The following is a 26,432-nucleotide window of genomic DNA, read 5'->3' as shown; positions in this document are numbered from 1 at the left end:
CTCATTTTCTATTGTGCCTTTTTCTCATTAGTTTGTGAAAGTTACCTCTATATTCTGGATATCAGACATTTGTTTAGAATAGATTGCAAATATCTTCTCCCATTCTGTGGTTTTTATTTTTTGCTTTTTTAATAATATCTTTTGATGAACAGGTCTTAATTTTAAAGTTAGTGTTTTTGTGTCTTGTTTAAGAATCTTTCCTACCCCAGGGTCATCGAGATGATCTCTTGTGTTCTAAAAACATTATTGTTTTATCTTTCACATTTAGGTATTAACCAACTTGGACTTTATTTTTGGTGAATAGTAGACAGGCATCCAGTTTGATTTCCCATCCCACCCCCCACCCTCCAATATGGAAAACCTATTGTTCCAGCCCCATTTTTAAATAGCCTGTCCTATTCCTACTCCAATGAAGTACCACCTTTCTCATAAATCAGTGAGCTCTGGCATCTTAGCTCTTTCCTGAGCATTGGCAGATGAGTCTAGGTAAAAGTAGCAGTGGGATCCCAAAACAGCTGAGGTAAAGGTGAGAAGGGAAGATAGAAGGAAGAGTTGATATCCCACGTATGCTTTGGCCTTATATGTGTTCCTCACATCATTTCTATACCTTCCTCATCCCCTGCTGTCCCGGTCGGTAGTCTAGATAAGGGACAATTAAAATGTGATCCTTATACCAGCAATATTACCATCACCTGGGAACTCGTCAGAAATGCAAGCTTCAGAGCCATTATATCAGAATCTTTGCGGATATGTTCTAACCGACTCTCCAGGTCATTCTTATACATGATAAATCAAGTTTTAAGGTCAGTGCTCTAGAGCAGCCACCCCCACTCCTATATTACCCCTAACCCCAGGGTAGAAGTGTCTTAGGCCTTCCCCAACCCCTTCCTTCCTTCCTTTCTCCCTCCCTCCCTCTTTCCCTCCCTGGGCCTTGTCACCTGAAGTTCCTGGGCATAGGACTGAACCCAAGCCACAACAGTGACAGTGCCAAATCCCTAACTGCTAGGCCACCAGGGAACTCCCCCAAACCCTTTATTGGTCTAGTATTACCTCACTATCTTATTGAGTTCTTTTTTTTTATATAATTTTTTTTTTTTATTTTCCCACTGTACAGCAAGGGGGTCAGGTTATCCTTACATGTATACATTACAATTACATTTTTTCCCCCACCCTTTCTTCTGTTGCAACATGAGTATCTAGACAAAGTTCTCAATGCTACTCAGCAGGATCTCCTTGTAAAACTATTCTAAGTTGTGTCTGATAAGCCCAAGCTCCCGATCCCTCCCACTCCCTCCCCCTCCCATCAGGCAGCCACAAGTCTCTTCTCCAAGTCCATGATTTTCTTTTCTGAGGAGATGTTCATTTGTGCTGGATATTAGAGTCCAGTTATAAGTGATATCATATGGTATTTGTCTTTGTCTTTCTGGCTCATTTCGCTCAGTATGAGATTCTCTAGCTCCATCCATGTTGCTGCAAATGGCATTATGTCATTCTTTTTGATGGCTGAGTGGTATTCCATTGTGTATATATACCACGTCTTCCGAATCCAATCATCTGTCGATGGACATTTGGGTTGTTTCCATGTCCTGGCTATTGTGAATAGTGCTGCAATGAACATGCGGGTGCACGTGTCTCTTTTAAGTAGAGTTTTGTCTGGATAGATGCCCAAGAGTGGGATTGTGGGGTCATATGGAAGTTCTATGTATAGATTTCTAAGGTATCTCCAAACTGTTCTCCATAGTGGCTGTACCAGTTTCCATTCCCACCAACAGTGCAGGAGGGTTCCCTTTTCTCCACAGCCCCTCCAGCACTTGTTATTTGTGGATTTATGAATGATGGCCATTCTGACTGGTGTGAGGTGATATCTCATGGTAGTTTGGATTTGCATTCTCTTATAATCAGCGATGTTGAGCGTTTTTTCATGTGTTTGTTGGCCATCTGTATATCTTCTTTGGAGAACAGTCTATTCAGGTCTTTTGCCCATTTTTCCATTGATTGATTGGCTTTTTTGCTGTTGGGTTGTATAAGTTGTTTATATATTCTAGAGATTAGGCCCTTGTCGGTTGCATCCTTTGAAACTATTTTCTCCCATTCTGTAAGTTGTCCTTTTTGTTTTCTTTTGGGTTTCCTTTGCTGTGCAAAAGCGTTTCAGTTTGATGAGGTCCCATGGGTTTATTTTTGCTCTAATTTCTATTGCTTTGGGAGACTGACCTGAGAAAATATTCATGATGTTGATGTCAGAGAGTGTTTTGCCTATGTTTTCTTCTAGGAGTTTGATGGTGTCCTGTCGTATATTTAAGTCTTGCATCCATTTTGAGTTTATTTTGGTGCATGGTGTGAGGGTGTGTTCTAGTTTCATTGCTTTGCATGCAGCTGTCCAGGTTTCCCAGCAATGCTTGCTGAATAGACTTTCTTTTTCCCATTTGATGTTCTTGCCTCCCTTGTCAAAGATGAATTGACCATAGGTGTCAGGGTTTATTTCCGGGTTCTCTATTCTGTTCCATTGGTCTGTCTGTCTGTTTTGATACCAGTCCCACACTGTTTTGATGACTGTGGCTTTGTAGTATTTCTTGAAGTCTGGGAGAGTTATGCCTCCTGCTTGGTTTATGTTTTGCAGGATTGCTTTGGCAATTCTGGGTCTTTTGTGGTTCCATATAAATGTTTGGATTGTTTGTTCCAGTTCTGTGAAAAATGTCATGGGTCATTTGATAGGGATTGCATTGAATCTGTAGATTGCTTTGGGTAGTATGGCCGTTTTTACAATATTGATTTTCCCAATCCAGGAACATGGAATATCTTTCCATTTCTTTACATCTTCTTTGATTTCTTTGATTAAAGTTTTATAGTTCTTGGCATATAGGTCCTTTACCTCCTTGGTCAGGTGTATTCTGAGGTATTTGATTTTGTGAGGTGCAATTTTAAAAGGTATCGTATTTTTATATTCCTTTTCTAATATTTCATTGCTGGTATACAGAAATGCAACTGACTTCTGAATGTTAATCTCATATGCTGCTACTTTGCTGAATTTATGAATCAGTTCAAGGAGTTTTGGGGTTGAGTCCTTAGGGTTTTCTATGTATAGTATCATGTCATCTGCATACAGTGACAGTTTGATCTCTTCTCTTCCTATATGGATGCCTTTGATTTCTTTGGTTTGTCTAATTGCTGTGGCTAGGACTTCCAAAACTATGTTGAAGAGCAGTGGTGAGAGTGGGCATCCCTGTCTTGTTCCAGATTTGAGTGAGAAGGCTTTCAGTTTTTCCCCATTGAGGATTATATTTGCTGTGGGTTTCTCATAAATGGCTTTGATTATATTCAGGAATGTTCCCTCTGTACCCATTTTGGCGAGGGTCTTGATCATGAATGGATGTTGGACTTTGTCAAATGCTTTTTCTGCGTCTATTGAGATGATCATATGATTTTTGACTTTTTTTTTATTAATGTGGTGTATGATGCTGATTGATTTACGTATGTTGAACCATCCTTGTGAACCTGGGATGAACCCAACCTGGTCATGGTGTATAATTTTTTTGGTATGTTGTTGGATTCGGTTGGCTAAGATTTTGTTGAGAATTTTTGCATCTATATTCATCAATGATAGTGGCCGATAGTTTTCTTTTTTGGTGGTATCTCTGTCTGGTTTTGGAATGAGGGTGATGGTGGCATCATAGAATGTCTTTGGGAGTATTCCTTCTTCTTCAACCTTTTGAAAGAGTTTAAGGAGGATGGGCACCAATTCCTCTTTATATGTTTGATAAAATTCACCTGTGAAGCCATCTGGTCCTGGACTTTTATTTGTAGGGAGTGATTTTATGACCTCTTCAATTTCATTTCTAGTGATCGGTCTGTTCAGTTGGTCTGTTTCTACTTGATTCAGTTTTGGCAGGCTGTAAGATTCTAGAAAATTGTCCATTTCTTCCAGATTGTCAAACTTGTTGCCGTATAGTTGTTCATAGTATTCTCTTATGGTTTTTTGTATTTCTGCTGTATCCGTTGTGATTTCTCCTTTTTCATTTATAATTTTGGTTATTTGGGTTCTTTCTCTCCTCTTTTTAGTGAGTCTGGCCAGGGGGTTGTCAATTTTGTTCACCTTTTCAAAGAACCAGCTCTTGGTTTTATTAATTTTCTCTATTGTTTTTTGAGTCTCTATTTTATTGATTTCTTCTTTGATCTTTATAATTTCCTTCCTTCTGCTGACTTTAGGACTTTTTTGTTCTTCTTTTTCTAATTCATTTAGGTGGAGGGTTAAGTTGTCAATTTGGGATCTTTCTTCTTTTTTGAGAAAGGCCTGTATTGCTATAAATTTCCCTCTGAGCACTGCTTTCGCAGCATCCCATAGGTTTTGAGCGGTTGTGTCTTCATTATCATTTGTTTCAAGGTAGTTTTTAATTTCCTTCTTGATTTTATTGAGTTCTTGGTACTTAATAAGAAGCTATTTTCTCTATTTAGTCCTGTTTTGTTGTTGCCTTTATAGGGGCAGTTATTCCAAATCTCATAGTTCATTATTATTGAAAATGGAGGTTTCCTGGATATAATTTTACCAACAATTTGTCTGATACCATAATATAGCAGTCTGACAGTTGCTGGAGACAAAAATCAACATTAAGGAGTTCCCTGGTGGCCTAGCAGTTAAGGACTTGGCATTGTCACTGCTCTGGCTTGGGTTTGATCCCTGGCCTGGGAACTTCTTCATGCCATGGGTGTGGCCGGGGAGGAAAAACATACCAACATTACACAGGGAAAGTCATTTGAGGATGAGTTATTTTAGGAAGTTGGTTTATTAGTGAATTTTTTTGCATTACAACTACTTTGGTCTTGTAATGTAAAAACAAGTTACAACAATATTTATAGTATCATCCACTTTACGTAAAAAATGATGCCTGTATTTTTATAAGTACATCGAAAGAAGTATGGAAATGCACTCAATTGTGTTTAACAGTAAACATTTGGAAAGTAAAAAAAAAAATTTACGATATAGTGTTTGGCAAAGGAAATGGTTGTGACAGAGTGATTGGGGTGGACGCTTTGACTATTTATCCTCTATACCTCTGTAAATTGACTTTTTTCTCATAGCAATGTGTTATTTAAAAAAAAAAAAAAACTCTGAAGAAATTTTTTCCTTTAGGTGGCCTCCAAAAAAAGAGGTAAATGCATGTACATTGTCCTTAGCTGTTTCTGATTTGTATTCCTCAAATATAATTTAAGCTTTATACCAGAGAAGGGGTTTTGAAGTTTCTGTCTGAAATTGGAAAAGGAATATGGTAGGAGATGTGAAGCTGGAAGAGGTGCACACATGAGAAGTCATAGCCTTTAGGATCAATTCCATCTTCACTAACCTGAAAAATTGGATAGGCAATGTAATTTATAAAGATTAAGAAGAAGCTTCTTATGAGTTTTCTCAAGACTGTGACATTTTGAGTCATATCACCAACCCTTAGCCTTTTAATCTAAATTTATGTTGGGTTTCCTCAGAAGTAGACCCTGAAGCAAGAATTGGAGTGCAGATAGTTTTCTTGGGAGTTAATGCAGGAGACACACATCAGAGAGTAGGGAATTAAGACCAGGAAGGGAAGCAAACCAATACAAAGTATGTATACGAGCAGGTTGGAAACTGAGCAGATGGAGCTCAGTCCTGCCAGGGACCTCTGGAAAACAGTGTGGAAAGTGTCTTGTAGTTTTTGTACTGAAATGGTGAGGAAGTGGTGGTTATTATCAAGTAATTTCCATTAGTTACTGGGTTACAGGCTGCTCCTCAGAGTGTTAACTAACTGCCTAGCACCTGGTGTCTGTGTGGTCTGAGCGCAGCGCTTTGGCAGTTACAGATGCTTACAGTAAGAAGCCATCAGCATGAACTGGATCTGTGAGGGCAAAGAGTAAATGGGCAGGGCACTGACAGTCTCTGCTATATATTTCTTTATCCAGTGTGCATTTAAAGTTTTTACCCTGATCATTACATATTTCTTGGTGGTTCTTTAGGATCACAGGTTTAATTTGGTGTTATTATAAATGTAATCACAAGGATATAGTTTTCCTTTTTTGATTTATCTTTAGTTTTCCTAATATAAAGAAGGTACCTTTGGGATTACAATATCAACTAGTTCTTGTAGCAGAGGTTTTTTTTTTTTATGTTTTCTTGTATTCTTTAACAGATGGTCCAAAGATAATAGAATGTGATTGACTTCTTCAGTTTGTTTGTAATCTTGACTAACAGAATCAGAGACTGTAATTAGATGTAGATCTTAGGCTATAAAATCTACTTGAAAGTTACAAGGAAAATAAGCAGATCATTTTGTTCACTAGGCATATATTGATTATTCCTTAATATTCATTCAAATGTGTCTTTACTTTCAGAAATTCAACATTCAAGCCTCTATTCCTATGAAGTTTCCATTTTCTAGATTTGGATGTCATTTGTATTTTTATGTAAATAAGCAGAAAAAACTTGGATTAGATATACTCTAACATAAAACATGAGCCAACTTTTTAATGCTAAAACAGAATCTTTCCATGTAATGTTCATATATCCTGACATAAAGATACTTTTTATAAAGTCAGTCTTCCTGTTGTGTTAAAATTCAGGCGCTAAAGAAGGCAAGAGTGAGATAAACATTTCCTGTTGATATTAATCAGCCAATATGTTAGTATTGATAGTAGTTTCCGAGGGCTAGATGGCTTAAAATAATGTACATGTATTCTTTCACATTCTGGAGGCTAGAAGTCTGAAATCAAGGTGTTGCAATGGCTAGGTGCCCTCTGAAGCCTTGAGGGAAGAATCCTTTCTTGCTTCCTCAGCTTCTAGTAGCCCCAGGCATTCCTTAGTTTGTGGCAGTGTAACTCCATTCTGTGCTTCCATCTTCACAGGCTACCTTCCCACTGTGTCTCTCTTCAAATTTACCTCTTCTTACAGGGATATCAGTCATAATTGGATTAAGTGCCAACCATGCTCAAGATAGAACTCTTTAGCTAATTCCCCACTAAGGTCATATTCTAAGGGGTTAGGATTTCATCCTGTCTTTTTGGAGGACACTTTTAAGACATAAAATTAACACTAAGGTACCAAGATCAAGGTTAAATTTATTTAAGTATGTATGCATTCTGTTTGGAAAGACAAAATTTAGAAAGTGAAGGTACAGCTCTTTAAGGAAAATTTTATTGTGTATTGATCAATTACTTGGAAATGTCATACTTAACTGTATCTAATTAAAAAACTAAAGAAGGCAATCAGGAATTATAATTAATGAGTCTTTTTTTTCCCTGTCAATCTCTCTGAATTAAATAATGAACCCCCAAATACAGTTGTTACCAGATTTCTTCTCATTATCCTTAGGGCAAATTCTAAAGTTGTTTTTTTTCACTTTAAAAAAAAATTGATTATTTAAATATGTAACAGATGTGTTTGTCACTAAAATCAAAATATTCCAAAGGGTATACTGCAGAGGAGTTCCTGCTGTGGCACAGGAGGTTAAGGATCCAGCTTTGTGTCTCTGAGGCAACATGAGTTCGATCCCTGGCCCAGGGCAGTGGGTTAAGGATCTGGTGTTGCTTCAGCTATGGTGTAGGTTGCAGCTGTGGCTAAAAGTCAGTCATTGGCCTGGGAACTTCTGTATGCTGTGGGTGTGGCAAAAAAAAGGGGGGGGTATATTTTGAAAACATAGCACCTAAAAAGAAGAACAAACAAAACCCAAGGATAGTAGAAGGAAAGAAATCATAAAGGTCTGGGCAGAAATAAATGAAATAGAGACAAAGGAAACAATCACTGAAAGTGAAAGCTGGTTCTTTGAAAAGATAGCTAGAATTGATAAACCTTTAGCTAGATTCGTCAAGGAAAAAAAGGGAGAGGGCTCAAATCAATAAAGGTAGAAATGAAAAAGAAGTTACAACCAACGTCATAGAAATACAAAAGATCATAAGAGACTACTAAAATGGACAACCAAGAAGAAATGGACAAATTCTTAGAAAGGTCCAATCTTCTAAGACTGAACCAGGAGGAAATAGAAGATAGGAACAAACAAAAGTCCAGGACCAGATGTCTTCACAGGCACATTCTGTCAGTCATTTAGAAAAGAGGTAAATACCTATCCTTGTGAAACTCTGCCAAAAAATTCCCCAGGAGGGAACACTCCTATACTCATTCTGTGAGGCCACTGTGATCCTGATACCAAAACCAGACAAAGATATCACAAAAACAGAAACTTACAGGCCATTATCCCTGATGAAAAAGATGCAGAAATCCTCAACAAAATATCAGCAAACTGAATCCAACTATATATTAAAAGGATCATACACCATGACCAAATGGGATTTATCCCAGGGCTGCAAGGATTTTTTCAGTATCTGCAAACTAATCGATGTGATACACCGCATTAACAAATGAAGAATAGAAACCATATGATCACCTCAATAGATGCAGAAAAAAGCTTTTGACAAAATTCAACACCCATTTTTGATTAAAAAAAAAAAAACTCTTCAGAAAGTGGGCATAGAGGGAACCTACTTCAACATAATACAGGCAATATATGACAAACAACAGCTAATATCATACTCAACAGTGAAAAGCTGAAAGCATTTTCGCTAAGGTCAGGAATAAGACAAGGATGTCCACTCTTGCTATTTAATTCGACATTGTTTTGAAAGTCCTAGCCATGGCAATCAGGAAAGAAAGAGAAATAAAAGGAATCCAAATTGGAAAAGAAGAAATAAAACTCACTATTGACAGATGACATGATACCATACATAAAAAAATCCTAAAGATGCTACCAATAAACTACTATATTATACCTCATCAATGGATTCAGTAAAGCTGCAGGGTACAAAATGAATACACGTAAGTCTGCTGTGCTTCTATTCACCAACAGTGAAAGAGCAGAAAGAGAAGTTACCATTTACCATTGCATCAAAAAAAAATACAATACCTAGGAATAAACCTACTACCTAAGGAGGCAAAAGACCTGTTATAAGATGCCGATGAATGAAATTGAAGATGACACAGATGGAAAGATAAACTGTGCATGTTCTTGGATTGAAAGAATCAGTATTATCAAAATGACTATACTACCTAAGGCAATCAGATTCAATGCAATCCCTAAACATTACCAATGGCATTATCCACAAAACTAGAACAAAAAAAATTTTATATTTGTATGGAAACACAAAAGACCCTGAGTAGCTAAAGCAATCCTGAGAAAGAAAAAAGGAGCTGGAGGAATCATGCTCCCTGACTTAGACTGTACTACAAAACTGTGGCAATCAAAGCAGCATGGTACTGACACAAAAATAGAAATGTAGATCAATGGAACAAGATAGAAAGCCCAGAAATAAACCCCCACACATATGGTCAATTAATCTATCACAAAGGAGGCAAGAATATACAATGGAAATAAGACTGTCTCCTAATAAGTGGTTCTGGGCAAACTGGACAGCTATGTGTTAAAGAATGTAATTAGAACATTCCATCATCATACACAGAAATTAACTCAAAAATGAATTAAAGACTTAAAATATAAGACCAGATACTATAAAACTCTTAAAGGAAAACATAGAACATAAATCTTAACAATGTTTTTGGATCCACCTCCTAGAGTAATGAAAATAAAAACAAAAGTAAATAAACAGGACCTAATTAAACTTAGAAGCTTTTGTAAAGCAAAGGATACCATAAACAAAATGAAAAGGCAGCCGACAGAATGGGAGAACATATATGCAAATGAAGCAACCAACAAGGCTTGCTAAACTATACAAACAGCTCATACAGCTCAATATCAAAAAAAACAAACAGCCTAAAAAAAAGTGGGCAGAAGATCTAAATAGGTATCTCTTCCAAGAAGACAAGACAGATGGCCAAAAAGCAAATGAAAAAATGCTCAACATTGCTAATTATTAGAGAAATACAAATGAAAACTGCAATGAGGTATCACCTCATACAGATTGGAATGGCCATCATCGAGAAGTCTATACACAATAAATGCTGGAGAGGGTGTGGAAAAAAGGGAACCCTCCTACACTGTTGTTGGGAATGTAAATTGGTACAACCACTATGGAGAAAAGTATGGAGGTTTGTTAAAAGACTAAAAATAGAACTACTATATGATCCAGCAATCCCACTCCTGAGCATACATCCACAGAAAACCATAATTCAGAAAGATAACCTGTATCCCAGTGTTCAGTGCAGTGCCATTTGCAATAGCCAAGACATGGAAGCAACCTAAATGTCCATCAAGAGAGGAATGGATAAAGATGTGGTATATATACACAATGGAATATTACTCAGCTATAAAAAAGAATAAAATAATGCCATTTGCATCAACATGGTTGGACCTAGACATTATCATGCTAAGTGAAGTAAATCAGGCAGAAAAAGACAAAAAAATATCAGATGATATTACTTGTATGTGGAATCAAAAAAAAAATGATACAAATGAACATTTTTACAAAACATAAACAGACTCACCAACTTAGAAAACAAACTTTACCAAAGGGGAAAAGTTGCAGAGAGGGATAAATTAGGAGTTTGGGATTAAGATAATAATACTACTCTATATAAAATAGATAGTCAACCAGGACATACTATATTGCAGGGGAACTCTAATCGGTAATCTGTAATAACCTGCATTGGAAAAAAATCTGAGAAAGAATGGATATAGGTAAGTGTATAACTGATGCGCTTTATCGTATGCCTGAAACTAACATGCCATTATAAGTCAGCTATACTCCAGTAGAAAATAAAAAGGATATGGGATGAGTTAAGTCAAACTAGGAGTAGGACTGGTATTGGAAACCAGAGAATCTAGCAATGAGGAGTGGAGGCTGAGGAAGATGATTCATTAAGACAAAAGAAGAAGCTACAAGTCAGTCAAAGTTACTACAAACTTCCAGTTATAAAATAAATAAGTACAAAGGATGTAATGATAAATAACTACATAATCAATGTAGGGAACACTGGTATATGTTATTTATGAATTTGGTAAGAGAGTAAATAGTAAGTTCTCATTACAGATTTTTTTCTTTATCTGTGTCTGTATGAAATGATAGATGTTCACTAAACTTACTGTGGTAATCATTTCATGATATATGTAAATCGAATCATTATGCTGTGCACCTTAAACTTATACAATGCTCCATGTCAATTATATCTCAATAAAACTGGAAGAAAAAAATTATTGTAAGAAACCATACATAAAATAAAATTTACCACTTTAATATTTTCAAGTGTACAATTTAGCAACATTAAATACATTCGCAGTGTTGCACCATGTTTTGATTGGAAAACTCGACGCTTTATATATGTCAAATCTCTTTAAAATTGATCTGTTGATTCAACCACATCCCAGTCAAAATCCCATCCGGTTGTGTTTTATAGAAATTGACAAGCTGATTCTAAATTTTACATGGAAATGCAGAGGTCTCAAAACGAGCAGGATAGTCTCAAAGAACAGTATTGTAGGACTTGGTACACATGAACCTTCTATCAAGACTGTTAAAAATCTGAAGTGACTAAGATAGTCAAGAATAGGCAAATTGAACAATGGAACAGACTGGGTATACAGACATAAATACACTGATTGGCGGTGAAGATGGTACTGCCTAGTAATGGAGAAAGGAATGCTTTTACCAAGAAATGGTATTGGCCCAGTTGGGTATCCTTTTGGGAGAGAAAATAAATTCTCACCCAGCTCACACTATGCACAAAAATTAAAGTTTACAAAGAATAAAAAGTGAGTGCCTCCTGAGCCATCAGTATGCCCAGAACTCCCAGCTGCAAGCTAACTTCTTGAAACTATGGCCCTGGTGCCTAACCCTCTTACTCTGGTAGGCTACTCCTCCGGCGATTGATTTTTTTAAAAATATATTCTGTGTAGCATCTTTCCCTCTGGCACTACAGCTCGTGCCCTTATAGAATAAAACATCTATACTATGACATAGAATATCTTCATGGCCTTGGCATAGACAATTTTTTTAAACAGGACACAGAAAGCGATATTATAAAGAAAAAGATTTTAAAATTGGGCTACATTAAAATTAGGACTTATGCTAAACAAAATTTGAAAAGGTAAGCTACAGAGTGAATATGTAGTATCTAACAAAGAACTTGTTCCAGAGTTTGCAAAGAACTACAAATAAGAAAACTCAGGAGTTCCTCTTCTGGCTCAGTGGTTAACGAATCTGACTAGGAACCATGAGGTTATGGGTTCAATCCCTGGCCTCGCTTAGCAGGTTAAGGATCTGGCCGTTGCTGTGAGCTGTGGTGTAGGTCACAGATGTGGCTCTGGCGTAGGCCAGAAGCTACAGCTCCGATTCAGCCCCTAGCCTGGGAACCTCCATATGCCGCAGGAGCAGCCCTAGAAAAGGCAAAAAGACAAAAAAAAAAATCATTTTTAGTTTGTCAACTCTCTTGACATTTCGTCCATTTTTTTCTAAGCTCACTGTGTTCTCTGTTTATGGCTTCATGCTGCTGTTTCATAGGTACCTTTTCTTTTTACATTTTGCCAAGTATACCAGATAATTCCTTAGGAGGGTGTTGTATGTGGTGTGATGTGTGTGTGTGTATGTGTGTGTGTGTGTGTGAGAGAGAGAGAGAGAGAGAGAGAGAGGGAGAGGGGAAAGGAGGGAGGGAAATCATTTTCTTCTTCTTTTGTGGTTCTCCTTATTCCGATTTATTAAAACCAGATTTGTGGACTTTTCCCCTCCCTTTGTCCTTCCTTGAATGGTGAAATCCATTCAGACTTATTTACAGGAATCATGGGGACAGTTGCCTTCTTCTTAGTAATGGTCAAATCCTCTGCTGGAGATCTGGACCTCAAAAATCAATTGGTGTCCACCCCAGTTGCCACTTTATAGCTGACAGGTGCCTGGAACATTGCTTTTTCAAGTTTCCACTATTTACTTCATTGAATCACTAACTGAAAACTTAACAACTGCCATTAAACATTCTAGCAGATTATTGCTAGAATTAACCTATCATTTTAATTCTTGGAGGACAGTCAATGTTATACACACATACACTCTCAGCCATGCAGAGCATTGCTGCCAGGTCTTAGTTTGTTCCTGTGTTGCCTGCCTCTTTCCTGGGAGTTTTAGTCACTGAAATATGTAGAAAGATAGTAGTCAAGGATCACTACTCTGGACTCCATAAACAGCAGCATCCATCTAGTAGAGCATCAAATGCTTAATATTCTGATTCAGGCAGATCCTCAATTAGAATATACAATGAAAATCTGTTTCATGAGAAAAAGCCTAGATTGAACTTTCCTCGACTTGGGAAGTTTGTAGATAACTGGTATTTAATCTTTCAACAGTCCTAACAATGGCAACAACTCACGGTTTATTGAAAGCTAACTCTATGCCAAGAACTGTGCTAAACATCTTGTATGCATTCTCTCTCTTGATTTTTACAACAATCCCCAGGAGATAGGTATTATCAGTGAAGTAATAGGTCATAGACCTGGCAAGTGGTGGATTTAGGACTTATTCCCACATTTAAAGCAAAGCTGTTACTTTTCAAGTTAGTATACTTATGTTGCTGCAACATAATCAAAAAGTTCAAATGACCAGGAATTTCTGCATAATCTTTGTCATGTACAGAATTAATTTTAAAAATAAGGAATTTAAGTTATTAAAACACTTTTCCTCCTTTATCTGTGTTTCTTTTTCTTTCTTTCTTTCTTTTTTTTTTTTTTTTTTGTCTTTTTAGGGCCACACCTGCAGCCTATGGAGATTCCCAGGCTAGGAGTCAAATCAGAGCTGTAACCACTGGCCTATACCACAGCCACAGCAACTTCAGATCTGAGCCACATCCGTGACCAATACCACAGCTCACAGCAATGCTGGATCCTTAGCCCGCTGAGCAAGGCCAGGGATTGAACCTGTGTCCTCGTGGATGCCAGTCAGATTTGTTTCCACTGAGCCACTATAGAAGTCCTTCATCTGTATTTCTACATGGTGATGTAACCAAAGCAATACAAAATCCCAATGGAATACTACTCAGCCATAAAAACAATGAAATAATGCCATTTGCAACAATATGGATACAACTAGAAATTATCATACTAAACAGAGTAAATCAGAACGAGAAAGACAAATACAATAAGATATCACTTATATGTGGAATCCAAAATATGGCACAAGTGAACTTATCTACAAAACAGAAACTCAAAGACTCAAAGACACAGAGTCTTGTGGTTGCCAAGAGGGAGAGGGGAGGAAGGAAGTGAAAGGGAAAGACTAAGAGTATGGGATTTGGTGGACACAGACTTAAGTTTAGAAAGGGTAAACAGTAAGATCCTACTGTATATAGCACAGGGAACTATATCCAGTCTCCTGGGATAGACCATGATGGAAAAGAATATTAAAATAGAATGTACATGTGGGTGTAAAACCGAGTCGTTTTTCTGTAAATGAAATTGCCACAACATCGTAAATGAGCTATACTTTTAACATAAAATTTTTTTTTTGTCTTTTTGTTGTTGTTGTTGTTGCTATTTCTTGGGCCGCTCCCGCAGCATATGGAGGTTCCCAGGCTAGGGGGTCTAATCGGAGCTGCAGCCACCGGCCTACGCCAGAGCCACAGCAACGCGGGATCCGAGCCGCGCGTCTGCAACCTACACCACAGCTCAGGGCAACGCCGGATCGTTAACCCACTGAGCAAGGCCAGGGACCGAACCCGAAACCTCATGGTTCCTAGTCGGATTCGTTAACCACTGCGCCACGACGGGAACTCCTAAAAATTTTTTTAAAAAAGAAATTCAAAATCCAAAAGTGACTTCTAATGTATCAACCATTAGTGTTTTTATTTTGTTTTAATTTTATTCTAATTTGTTAAATGCGGGTTAAGTATGTATTTGATAATTTTTTCAGTTAACCAAATTCAGTTAACTAGAATCTAATTATTGTTTTAACCATGATTATTAATATATGTGTCTCTATATACAAGCATAAGAAAAAATTCAGTCAATCCATTAAGTATTTTATACAAATAAGTTCAAATGTTTTCTTTCATCTGATCAGAAGTTTTTCAGATGTGGAGCATAACATCTTTATTTTTTGGCTAATATGAAAAATTAATTTTTACTTTATGTAAGAAAAATAGCGCTTTGCAACTATACCATACAATGATCATTTACATAAGATAATCTTATCTGAGAGCAATCTATTTTGATTTGGCGTAAGTAAAACCGGCATTTTAGTAATCTAAGGAATCTTTCCTTGGCTGGTAAATCTTTTGTGGGGATAATTAAGAGAGTACTGAGTATAAATAAAATATTTTAGGAGTTCCTGCTATGCTGCAGTGGGCTAAGAATCTGACTGTAGTTGCTTAGGTCACTGCAGAGGTGCAGGTTCAATCCCTGGCCCAGTGCAGTGGGTTAAAGGATCTGGCACTGCTGCAACTGTCCTGTAGATGCAGCTGTGACTCAAAATCAGTCACTGCCCCGGGAACTTACATATGCTACAGATTCAGCCATTTAAAAAATTTTTTAAAATTTTAAAATATTTTTACTTTTAACTGCCTAAAAACTTGATTTTAATTTATAAATTTTTCTAAAACAATTTGAATGTGGCTTTTGCGAATATACTGCTTGAGAACTTTAATTATGAGTTAATTATCTTTAAAATTTGAGTGATCCTAATTTGTAATGTGGTAAGTTGGTATGAAGGAAAAAAAAACTAATGCTGAAAAGCTTTTATGATAAGATCTCTCTATGTCTGAAGTGATGGTATAGTTAATTTAAAATGAAAGAGAAATATTGAAATTCCTTCACTAGAGATCAGCATTTGTTGAGGCCCTTTGATTTGGTAAAAATGTTTACAGTTACAAAAGTATTTTATACTTTTTATATGATCAAAATTTAACTTCCTTCGTTATTTTTGGTTTGGCTTTCTTTTGTCTACTTTTTTTTATCTTTTTTTAATTGAAAAAAACTAATGGAACCAAATATAAGATGGTACCACTGTTTTCTCCTTCTTTTGTATAATCTTGTTGCGTGTCTCTACATAAGCTGTTCTGGCCACTCATCATAGTAACCAGCTGGGCCATTTCACCTGCTGGAGCCATTAAAGAGGACTCTCTCCCCCTAGATTAATCCCCTCCGACATTAGTTTTTTGCACTGACAACTGGAGCAGGCATTCAGAATTTGCAGGTGGCCAGTGTGACGCACATAATTGCCTACAATTTTAGGCAATGAATAAAAATGGTCTACATTACTTGTCAAAGGTTGTATATGCAGTGCCAAGTGAGATCTATGGGAAGCCTTTTAGGGTTTAAAGAACAGTTAATAGCAAGGCTGCACAGGGCTTTTTTAATCATAATGCATTTGTAATATAGCACTTTGATCTTCTCCTTGTAGGAAATGGTGTTGCATTAGCCACTTTTAAACATTTATGAGTGAAATTCAGTTATAGAAGAGTAAAAGTGATTGTTCTTAAGCAGAACATGTTAGATTTCATTAAAAGTTTTCAGCTTGCCCCTTCCTTGTTAAAATCTGTGGGAAATCCTTTTCCTGGAGTGTTTCAAATCAGGATCTAAGGATATAGGGCTTTTTCCTTATTTTTCCTGTTGGTAACAGCAAGATTTGGAAGGAAGGTATACTAAATATTGAGGTAATTTATACAAGTGGATATTTATAGAAGACTGATTTATGGTAAAGTAGGATACTTCAATGAAAATCCAAGAAATCTATTACTAATGATTGTATATTACAATAAATTTTGAGTAAAATATATATTTAAGATATATCCATAAGTTATCTTTAACAACAACAACAACAACAACAAAAAACAGATGACTCTCAAACGCACTTCTTCTAGAAGAGCTAAGTTTGACCTTTCAGACCCAAGAGCCTTTTATTAACACCTGCCTGTAAGGAGAACCTTGCCACACGCAGCTTTTAGATTCAGAACCACAAAACTGATGAGGAAAGGCTTGAAGGGTTCAGTTTGTGTCACTTGCTGTTTGCCGTTTCCATTTCACAGATGATTAATCTTTCTGTGAAGAAAGGCCAGAGAAACAAAGCACATTGGGCTCTTCCTGCAGTTACTCCTTCTGAATGCACACTAGCTTGCTAACTAAAAGGCCTTTAGATTTCCAGCAGAGAGAGATGTTCTGAAAGTGAATGCAGCTGGTTGGAGGTCACCAGTGCAGGGCTCTTGCCATTGTGTAATAGAGGCTTTGGCAGGTTGGGGAGGGGGGGGAGAGGTTGGAGCAGGGACAGGAGAAGTGGGCAGGGAGAAGGTGTCGGCAAAAAATTAATTCAGAATAAAAAGGGTTTTGGTCAGTTGATTTAATATTTTGGAGGGTAGATCGTCAATCATAGGCTCAATTTCATCTATTTTGTTTGTTTTTCATTTTGAAGAAAAAATTCTGATTCAGTTTTTCTCTAGTATCCTCTCCTCCCCATTTCCTAATAGCATGTTTATCTTGCAAGTGACATCACTAGATAATGTTGAAATATTGCTAACTCTTGTAGTGTTTGGTATGTTTTCATTGTTGTGAAATTTTTAAGACTGTTGCTAATTTTCCTAGTCTTCCACATTTCACTTGTTAAAATTTTAATGCCACATTAGTGTTTCATTGCTATTTGGTTTTTCAATGAGACATTGAAAATAATTATCTGTGTGACTTAGTTCTGTCATACAAAAGTTAACCTTATTTTTATTTTGAGGATTTGAAAACTTTAAATTTTAATATTTCGTATCTAAATACTTAGTGTTCATCTTACATTTACTTTTTTCTCAATTGTATGTAGGACATAATGTGCAAAGTCAAGTCCTGGGTTATAGATCAAAAGAAACCTGTTCGCTTCTATCATGATTGGAATGACAAAGAGGTAAGTTATAAATATGATGTCATCTATTATTACCTTTGCTTTGATTTCTTAGAGAACAAATTAGAGTTGTGATTATTTTACACTTATTATATCTAGTTAAACTTTATTTCTCTCAATGGTTGCTTACTCCCAGGCTTGTTATTTTTTTTCTTTTCCCCTACTCCTGATATTTCATGACAACTAATCTTTTAGAAACAAGAATTATAAAAATGAAAGTGACTACTTGTTTAAAAAGGGTTTTCTTTCAAGTTTTTCAGTGATTTACTCAATTTTTAATCAACTTTTAAAGATTCTTTCTCTTATCTCCCATTTTAGATTGAAGTGTTGAATAAACACTTATTTCTGACTTCAAAACCAATGGTCTACTTGGTTAATCTTTCTGAAAAAGACTACATTAGAAAGAAAAACAAATGGTAAGTTTTTTTCTCCCCATGTATATACTCAGACATATTATATTTGTATGTGCAGAAACACACATATGTATGTACCTACTGCTATGTTTGATTCTAATTATTTTTCTCCTTATTATTAAAAAGTTTTAAAAGGGTGAGAAAGCTTTGCTGGTGTTTATTTTCTGAGACGAGTCTCCTGAGGGAACTTAAAAAGAAAAAAAGGAATTAGGCAATATTGTATTATCCACATTTACTTATCAAATTTAAATTTTATAGACATTAATTTTTCTTCTTTGCAAAATGAGAATAAATGTAGTTAGAGCAATAAAGCCTTTTAAGCTAGGAAATTCTAGCTGTGTTGTTATTACACGTGACTTTAAAATATCTATTTGGGTTTGTACCTGGGCATAAATCTTAGAATCCATATTGAATGCTTAAAAAAAATTTTAAATTAAAAAACTATGTGTGGGTAGAGGAAAAGACCAAGTATTTATTTCAAATACTTTAAAATATACCAAGGTAAAAACTGTGTTCATGTAATCAAAAGGTACAAGTTTTCCTTTTGTCGCTTTTGACATGTAATCAAAATGTACAGGGTTCCCTTTTGTTCACTAGTAACTTCAAAAAATTATATGTTTGTGTAACATATGGGCATATACATTTGGCATAGTACTCACTGGACCCTCAGTATTTTATACTATTAAGTCATACAAACAAATCAAAACTATCCAAAGCAAAATATCTGAATTCTCCTAAAATATATTGTTGTTTTTTCCCCTGTACTTCATTAAGTACTTAGATGCACATGGTTTCAATTTTCCATTAAAAATTCTCATTTCCATATGATATCAAAGAGTGAGAAGCTTTAAACTGAAAAATAAACATTCATAGACTGGAAGCCAAAACAATAATTAATGTCAGATGGTTAACTCCAATAAATCATTAGAATAAATTCTGTGAAATTACTGCAACTAAAAACGCCCTGTTGATATTACTATAAGACATTTTGTGTTCCTGATAGGAAACTGAATTTGTCTTCTTTATTGGTAATGTTCTAGAAAGCATAAACCTGACATGAAAATTTAGTTCTGACTGGTCATTATCCTCCAATAGATGATTAACTTTAAATAGTTTTGTCTTATTTCTTATATAAAATTCTTATCAATTTTGTGACTAATATGTTAAAAATTACCTTTGAGAAGGAATTTTAAAATATATTATTTGACCTCAGTTAATAAATCTCACAATAGTATGAATGGTAAAGTTTCCTAAGGCTCCATGAAACAATACAGACATCAAAGTTTACATGAAAAGGGATGAGTCAGTTTCCGTGCCCAAAGGGGCTTCTCACACCTGTATTTGGATGATTACAGGTAGAACTCCCTGGCTCTAATTGTATAGTAAATACCATTTCCCAGACCCTAATGGTAGACAGACTGCTTGAGAGACGCCAGTCTGTGATTTAGCTGTCGCCAGACACCCCATGTTTTTTGTGAGACCAGTTGTGATGATGATATGGTTATAGCCAATTGAAAGTAAGCTCTTGTCTAAATAGCAAATTTTAATTTATAAAAATGTACAGGTATGGATGATCCTGTTTATAAAACCGAATTTTAGATTTTATGTATAACTAATGATCTGGTTTGGGGTAGTGTGTATGTTTGGTGGGGGTGGGGGATCAGATCTTGTGGAAGTTAGTGTAATTGTGGCTGAAAGATCAAAGACTGGGTAACTGAGTGATGTTCCAGAAGAGAATTTACCACATAGCCATTTTCTGTACAGTTTCTGCCGCCTGCTGTTCCTATTTTCCCTCAAGCTAGCCATTGACTACCCCCTGTGCATCCCTGCTCGTAAAAAATGATTGAGGAAGTATTTGTCATGTATTTATGAGTGGGAAACATTGTGTGATAGGGAATGGCATCTACTGGAGCCAGAAAGATTGCCACTTTCCTTTCATTCAGCCACTCTGCTACAGCTTTAAATCCTCTGTTTATGCAACATAGCCTTTGTATTAACGTGCAGAATAAATTTTTATTATGAAGGATATGAACACTAGGTTTTCATCATTTGTAACATTGCAAGCAGATGTAAATATTTAAAGTATATTTTAATTACTAAACCTTTAAATGCATGTTAGCATCTTGCTTTTTTTAAGTAATGATTTTATCTAAGCTCCATTTGCATTAGTTGCTCCTTTCGCAAAAGAAAAAGGGTTTGTTTTTTAAGGTTATTATGTAATGTACTATAGCAAATTATGACTGATGGAGGAAGCAGTAATGAATATTTTTTTTGTGCGGGTCTTTTAGATCTAGAAACCTATTTAAAATAGTTAGGAAAGAGAAGAAGGGGTTTGTGATTCTGGCCACAAGAAGACTACAGCTATGTTTTTAGTGGATCATCATTTCAGAAGTAATGAACATTTTAATTACTAGTTAAAATTCACTTTAAATGGTAACAATATTTCTTAATCTTAGAAGAGAAGGAAGCATTTTGAAAAAGTCTGTTGTGTTACTGAGTAGGTATATTGACCTTTTTGAAAGATGTAAAAACTGGAATGGTCCCAAGCATCTACTCACTGGCTTTAACAGTGTCGAATTAGTCATTTCATTGATTTATGATTAAGACCTCACCCCTGAAGAGAGGCTGACATGGCAGCCAGGTTAGTTACAGTTGTGTTGTGATTAGATGACAGTAATCAAGATGTCAGAAGGGGAATCCACAGAAACGTTTTTTTCTTACTATATATTGCTGTTCTTTGAATGAATAAAAGTACACAAAAGTTGTTGTCTTTGGTGGATGTCAATGATTTTTGAACACTTGAAGATTTCATGTATTAAACATGATCAGTTACTTGTACCTAAGACCCTATTACATACAGTATTAATTTTCACTTGAGATCACCTACTGAGTCAGGGTGTCAGGCAGGTACAGGACATTAGATCTGCCAACTGTTGCTTAATTAGGGGTGTAAATTTCAATCTTTGCACTTTTGCTGCTCTGTTAGTAGTATATGCTATCCAATTATGAAATCAGTAGAACAAATTGTATTTTGTACACCTATGTAGCCAGTTATGTTTCATTTTTGTATTCTCTTGTCCCCATCTCTTAAAACTATTGATAAAGGACAATTTATTTTGTTGTTTATTACACATTCGGATTTTGTGTGTGTGTGTGTGTGTTTAAAACATGTATTTGCATATGCTGTGAGGAGCTTTTGGTTACTAAACATTACTCTGACCAATGTTATATGAGTCAATTATTATATAATCAAAGGCAATGGGTCAGGTTCACTAAATGAATATTAAATAGAAGAATATTTTATTAATTATTTTACTATGATTTAGTCTCTCCTACCCCAACTTTTCTGTTTTTGTTAGTTTTCCACATAATTTGTATATAACAACTAAATGTATTTTGGTGACATTATACATTAGGTACCTGATTGGGGGAAATCATGGAATAAGTCCAGTGAATATTTTCTTGATTTCTTGAACTATATGTAAGGATTACAGGCACAGTATCCCAGCAACTGTTTACAAAGAGAAAGTGTGTTCATTTCTTGCATATAATTTTGTGTGTGTGTGTGTGTGTGTGTGTGTGTGTAATTTACATATGTTACATACCATTCAGAAAAAGAAACTTTCAGGTATATAGGATAGTTTGAGCTATAGTATCTTTTGGTTTCTTGGGCTTTCTTGTATGAGTTCATCATATGTTCACAATAGGTGTAGATGTTGACGCTTGAGCGTACTTTACACAGCTACTATAATTACTGCTATTCTTACAACAGTAAAAGTATTTAGTTGATTGGCAGCCCTCCATGGAGGTAATATTAAATGATCATCCATTATACTGTGAGCTTTAGGTTTTATTTTCCTGTTTACAGTAGGAAGTCTGACAGGAATTGTTCTACCTAACTCATCCTTGGACGTTGTTCTCCACAACACATTATATAGTAGCATATTTCCATTATCTCTTATCAAGAGGAGCAGTATTCACCACTATAGGAGGATTTGTTCATGGGTTTCCTTTATTTTTCAGGCTATACACTTGGGCAAAAGTCCACTTCACAATTACATTTTTAGAAGGTTAATATAACCTCCTTCCCACAACATTTCCTTGGCCTTTCAGGAATGCCATGATGTATTCTGTAAAACTATTATAAAAAGTCATCAATTTCTGACAAGATTATTCACTGAAGCTAGAAATTTAACACAGATATGCTGCTTTGAAAAAAAAATCACATTGTTACACATTTGATTTACTTGAAACAAATAAAGTGGGAATGATTAATTATTCTTAAATAAAGTATTCATTTTTGCTCAGGAGTCTTCTCAAGTGAATTTGGAATTAAGTTTAATTCATATGAAATTTTCAGGAACGTAACCTAGTATATAAAGCAAGAATCACATGTATGAGGTTTGTTTTGTTTTGTTTTGTTTTGTTTTTTTAGTGTTTCACTTTATCATCCACTAGTGTGGCAAAGTAAAAGCACTGAAATATCCATACAATGTTTCTTTGGGCTTGTATTTTCTGTTTTTTTTTGTGTTTTTTTTTTAATCACTCGTGGTTCATATAGTTTGAGGGGAATGTTGTATCAGCTTCATCTTGAAGTACCTAACATTATGAAAGCTGTGAGAATACGTTATTTCTTCTAAGTGTATTCCTACCTAGTTGAAATCACAACATAACACTAATAAGTTTGTCTTAACATGTGAGGGGTTTTTTAGCTGAGTTAAATTTTATAAGCAATAATTTATAATTTTTAGTGGAGATTCCTTTATGAGGACTAGTGCTTATTTGCTCCTTTAGCAGATATAAAAGGGTTATAGGAAAGGTCAAGGGTATTCTGGACGTCTCAACTGAGAGATTCTTTTTTCTTTGTATGGGATGATTAAATTGGTAAATCTTATTCAAAGTATTCTTAATTTTACCAAAGTAAGTTTTAAATGAATCTAAAAAGAAAGTATTTTCTTAAGACCCTCTTCTCTGTTTCTTATTTTTGCTACTGGATAATTAGCAATTATTTCTTTTTAAATCTCTATTACAATCAAGCTTTGAAATAGTACCTTATTCACCATGAATTAGGTTTTCAAATAATTTCAGGTGAATGGATTTTGTGGAGTTGACTGTTTCTTAATTTCTCTGATCAAAATCTTGAGAGTTAAAAAGAATATACTAAAGCAATAATCTTTTTATTTCAAAAAGAAGGCTGAAAGAAGTGGGAAGGAAAAGACCTTTGCCCATTCAGGAATCTTTTTACTTGGAATGTCTGTGTCATTTGTATATGTATGTGTGTGTAATAATACTTGTGAGCTTTTCTGGTTTTCAATAAATGATTTTTGGTTACTCTTTCAGCAATTTCATATTCCTTTCAAGAAGTATTAGTGCCCTAGAGCACGTAGTCATAATGAAACCAAATCACACTTCTGATTCCATATTTGAAAAAGACAGTTATAGAAGAGAGCACATTTTTTATATGGACATAATACTATTGACCAGTCACATTAAGCATGTTAGGAATTTCCCCTGGCCTCATTGCCTTTCTGCCCAGTACAGTTTATAGACAGTAATTTCTCTTTGCAAGATCATTCACTGATTTTGAGAAATTGATACTTGGGGGAAAGTCAGTTGTTATCTTCATTAGTACCATCTATTGACTTACTGATTTATGAGTGACGTAATTTATCAAAATGTCAAGACTTTCATCTTTTTTTAAAGTAGATGAATTTCACTACTTATAATAGGGAGAAGTTTTACAATATTTTTCAGGCTTTAAGACACTAAAGCTCTTTTTAAAAGTAAGTGTTCTCTAGGATTCTCTAATGAAATTAAAACATATATTCCCCATGCATGCATATGCATATATAGGAAATAAAAGACAGACTTTGGCATATAGCTATATAGTTTTCTTCAAATCACAAGTAATTCATGTATACAAAGAATTTCTCTACCTTTCTACTCGACTCACTTTGGTGAATACCTCAAGGTCTATTAATATCCTTAAAAATCTGTGTCCCAGAGGTTAAGGACTGCTGAATCAGATTTTATTTCTAAAACTATGAGTTGAGATGAACTATACTCATAAAATGGGAGTTTTGAGTACGACTTGGTAGAGGTAGGAAAGAATGTTGAAGCCCAGAAATCTTAGGACTGTTGGTGATAAAAGAGATAGAGCAGGACCTTGTGAAGGGTGTAGGATGAAGTCTTAAAACAGAATTTGTGATCCGAATAATGCTGTTTTCCTGGGAGAAGGCTGTAGAAAAAGAAAGGAGAAAGTGCCATTTGGGGCAGTTTTATTGTTTTGCCTAATAGTTCATGCTTATGCAGGAGAGCAGTATTATTTTCTGTGCCCCTCTCCTCTGGTCTCTTGTATGTTCCCCAGTCACAAGATCTACTTTTGGAGATATTGTTGTAGTTCATCTGCATTACAAGTTAAATAGAGTTATAAAGACTAGTCCAAAATTCTGGTGCCATTAATAACATTGGTTCCATAAGGAGAATGAATTCTAAGAAACTGTGAGCATGTAGTCTATTTGTAAATTAGGTAGTGTGTGTTATTAGGAAATTTTGGAATATTAAGAATATATCTGTGTTAGAATTTAAAATGCGAGTGTTAATGGTCCTTATTTGCTGCTAATTGGCTGTTCGACCTCAGGCAAATAATATAGCCTTTCATGTATTAAAGACAGTTCATCATAATGTTCACAAAAAAGGTGTTCCGTATAAGAAATATTCCCAAAATTTAATTAACATAACTCAAAAAGAATATAATAGTAGAAGAAGGCACGGTTTAGTCTTCTAAATGTATCTTTGGGATACATCCGCTTGTTTTTTCTTTCCATTATGTGGATAAAGGAACAAAACATATATATTTTGCAGCTGTAATTCTCTGATTTGAAACAGGTGTCATCCAAAACAAAAAAACAACTGAGAACCATCTCTGTTGTACAGTAGCAATAAAACTCCCATGATACCACCATCTTCCATAGGACTCTGCCCTTGTCTCTCAGATTAGGCCCTGTGACTTTATCATCTGCAGCTTAAAGGATTTTACTGTCACTCCAGGGTTTCCATTAGAGTAAAGTATTCTTTAATTGTTACAATAGCATAATTTAGGGAAAATAGGTGTTCATTCTTTAAAAAGCCTTTTAAAACAGTTCCATTGTGGCTACCTATATCTCAGTCTCTTTGTTTTTGAATGTACATATGTGTTTTGGAGGTGAGGCAGTGAAGGTTAATAAGAATTAAAGGAAGTCATCTCTAAGGTTCGTTCCTCTCTAGGGCTAGAATTTTATGATCTTACTGAATTGGATTATAGCAAAGTCACAAGAAAAGATGTCCATGCAAATGTCTAGTACCTTTTCAACCCTCATATGTAACTTTGTCATGGTAAGATTTTTTTTTTTTTTCTAACACTGGGACAATCCGGAGCATTCTGGAGGTTGCAGATACACAATTCATGAGCAACTTTTCTGGTCTGAATTGAGGATAAGACCTAGCTTTTTCCCCTCCTCTCATTCCTGCTCCTCCTATATCTCTAACCCTTGAAAATAAGTCTTTTTTGGATCTCACCATGCTCCCGTCTTTCTCATAGTGGGTAGCTAATGCTCTGGCTAGAATGAGAACAAAACAGAACTAAAACTTATTTGTAGAATTGGCATATCTGTATTTGAAGCTAGTTACATTACTCAAACTATTACATTTCCTTATTCTAAATTGACTTTGAATGTATTTCCCCATCAAAAACATTTGATTATAAAGCACCCTCAAAAGCCTAATTAATCCACAATGCAGTAGAAAGAGTAGTTTGGGTGAGACATATTTTGGTATCTGTGACCATTTTTATCACCCATTTAAAAATTCTACTTAAAAATATGTCTCAAAATAACTGACTTAGGAATTTTGAGTATACCTCCATCTATAAATTTGGGGCTGCACATTGGTACCTGTTCTTTTTAATGCTGTATCAAGAAGAGAACTTAACTTCATAAAAACTGTCATTAGGAATTTAAATTTCAAATTTATGTTTCTTATGAAGACTGAACTCATTGAGGAGATAGGTACTGTGTTTCCTTTTTCCTTTTCTAAGGAAATATTCACTGAGCCTGAGCACAAAAAGCCCTTGAAGCCTCCATGAAACTTACAGTCTCATGGAATAATGAACAACCAACAAATATTTTAATGGTGGTCAGGAAATGATTAGAACACTGAATAAAAATA

General features: G+C 35.4%; 1 protein-coding gene across 1 annotated transcript in view; it reads left to right on the top strand.

Moving 5' to 3' along the window:
* OLA1 (Obg like ATPase 1) overlaps positions 1-26,432 on the top strand; it is a 177,368-nt gene that overhangs the window by 110,851 nt on the left and 40,085 nt on the right. Inside the window, exons 6-7 of the mRNA XM_047772907.1 lie at positions 17,737-17,817; positions 18,133-18,230. Of these exons, the coding sequence (XP_047628863.1) occupies positions 17,737-17,817; positions 18,133-18,230 (179 nt within the window). The remainder of the gene's footprint in view (positions 1-17,736; positions 17,818-18,132; positions 18,231-26,432) is intronic.

The sequence above is a fragment of the Phacochoerus africanus genome, chromosome 3 (genome assembly GCF_016906955.1).
Source record: "Phacochoerus africanus isolate WHEZ1 chromosome 3, ROS_Pafr_v1, whole genome shotgun sequence".
In the NCBI taxonomy this organism is placed as follows: Eukaryota; Metazoa; Chordata; class Mammalia; order Artiodactyla; family Suidae; genus Phacochoerus; species Phacochoerus africanus.
Note: the sequence above shows the minus strand (reverse complement) of the source record. Positions and strands in the feature narration are given on the sequence as shown.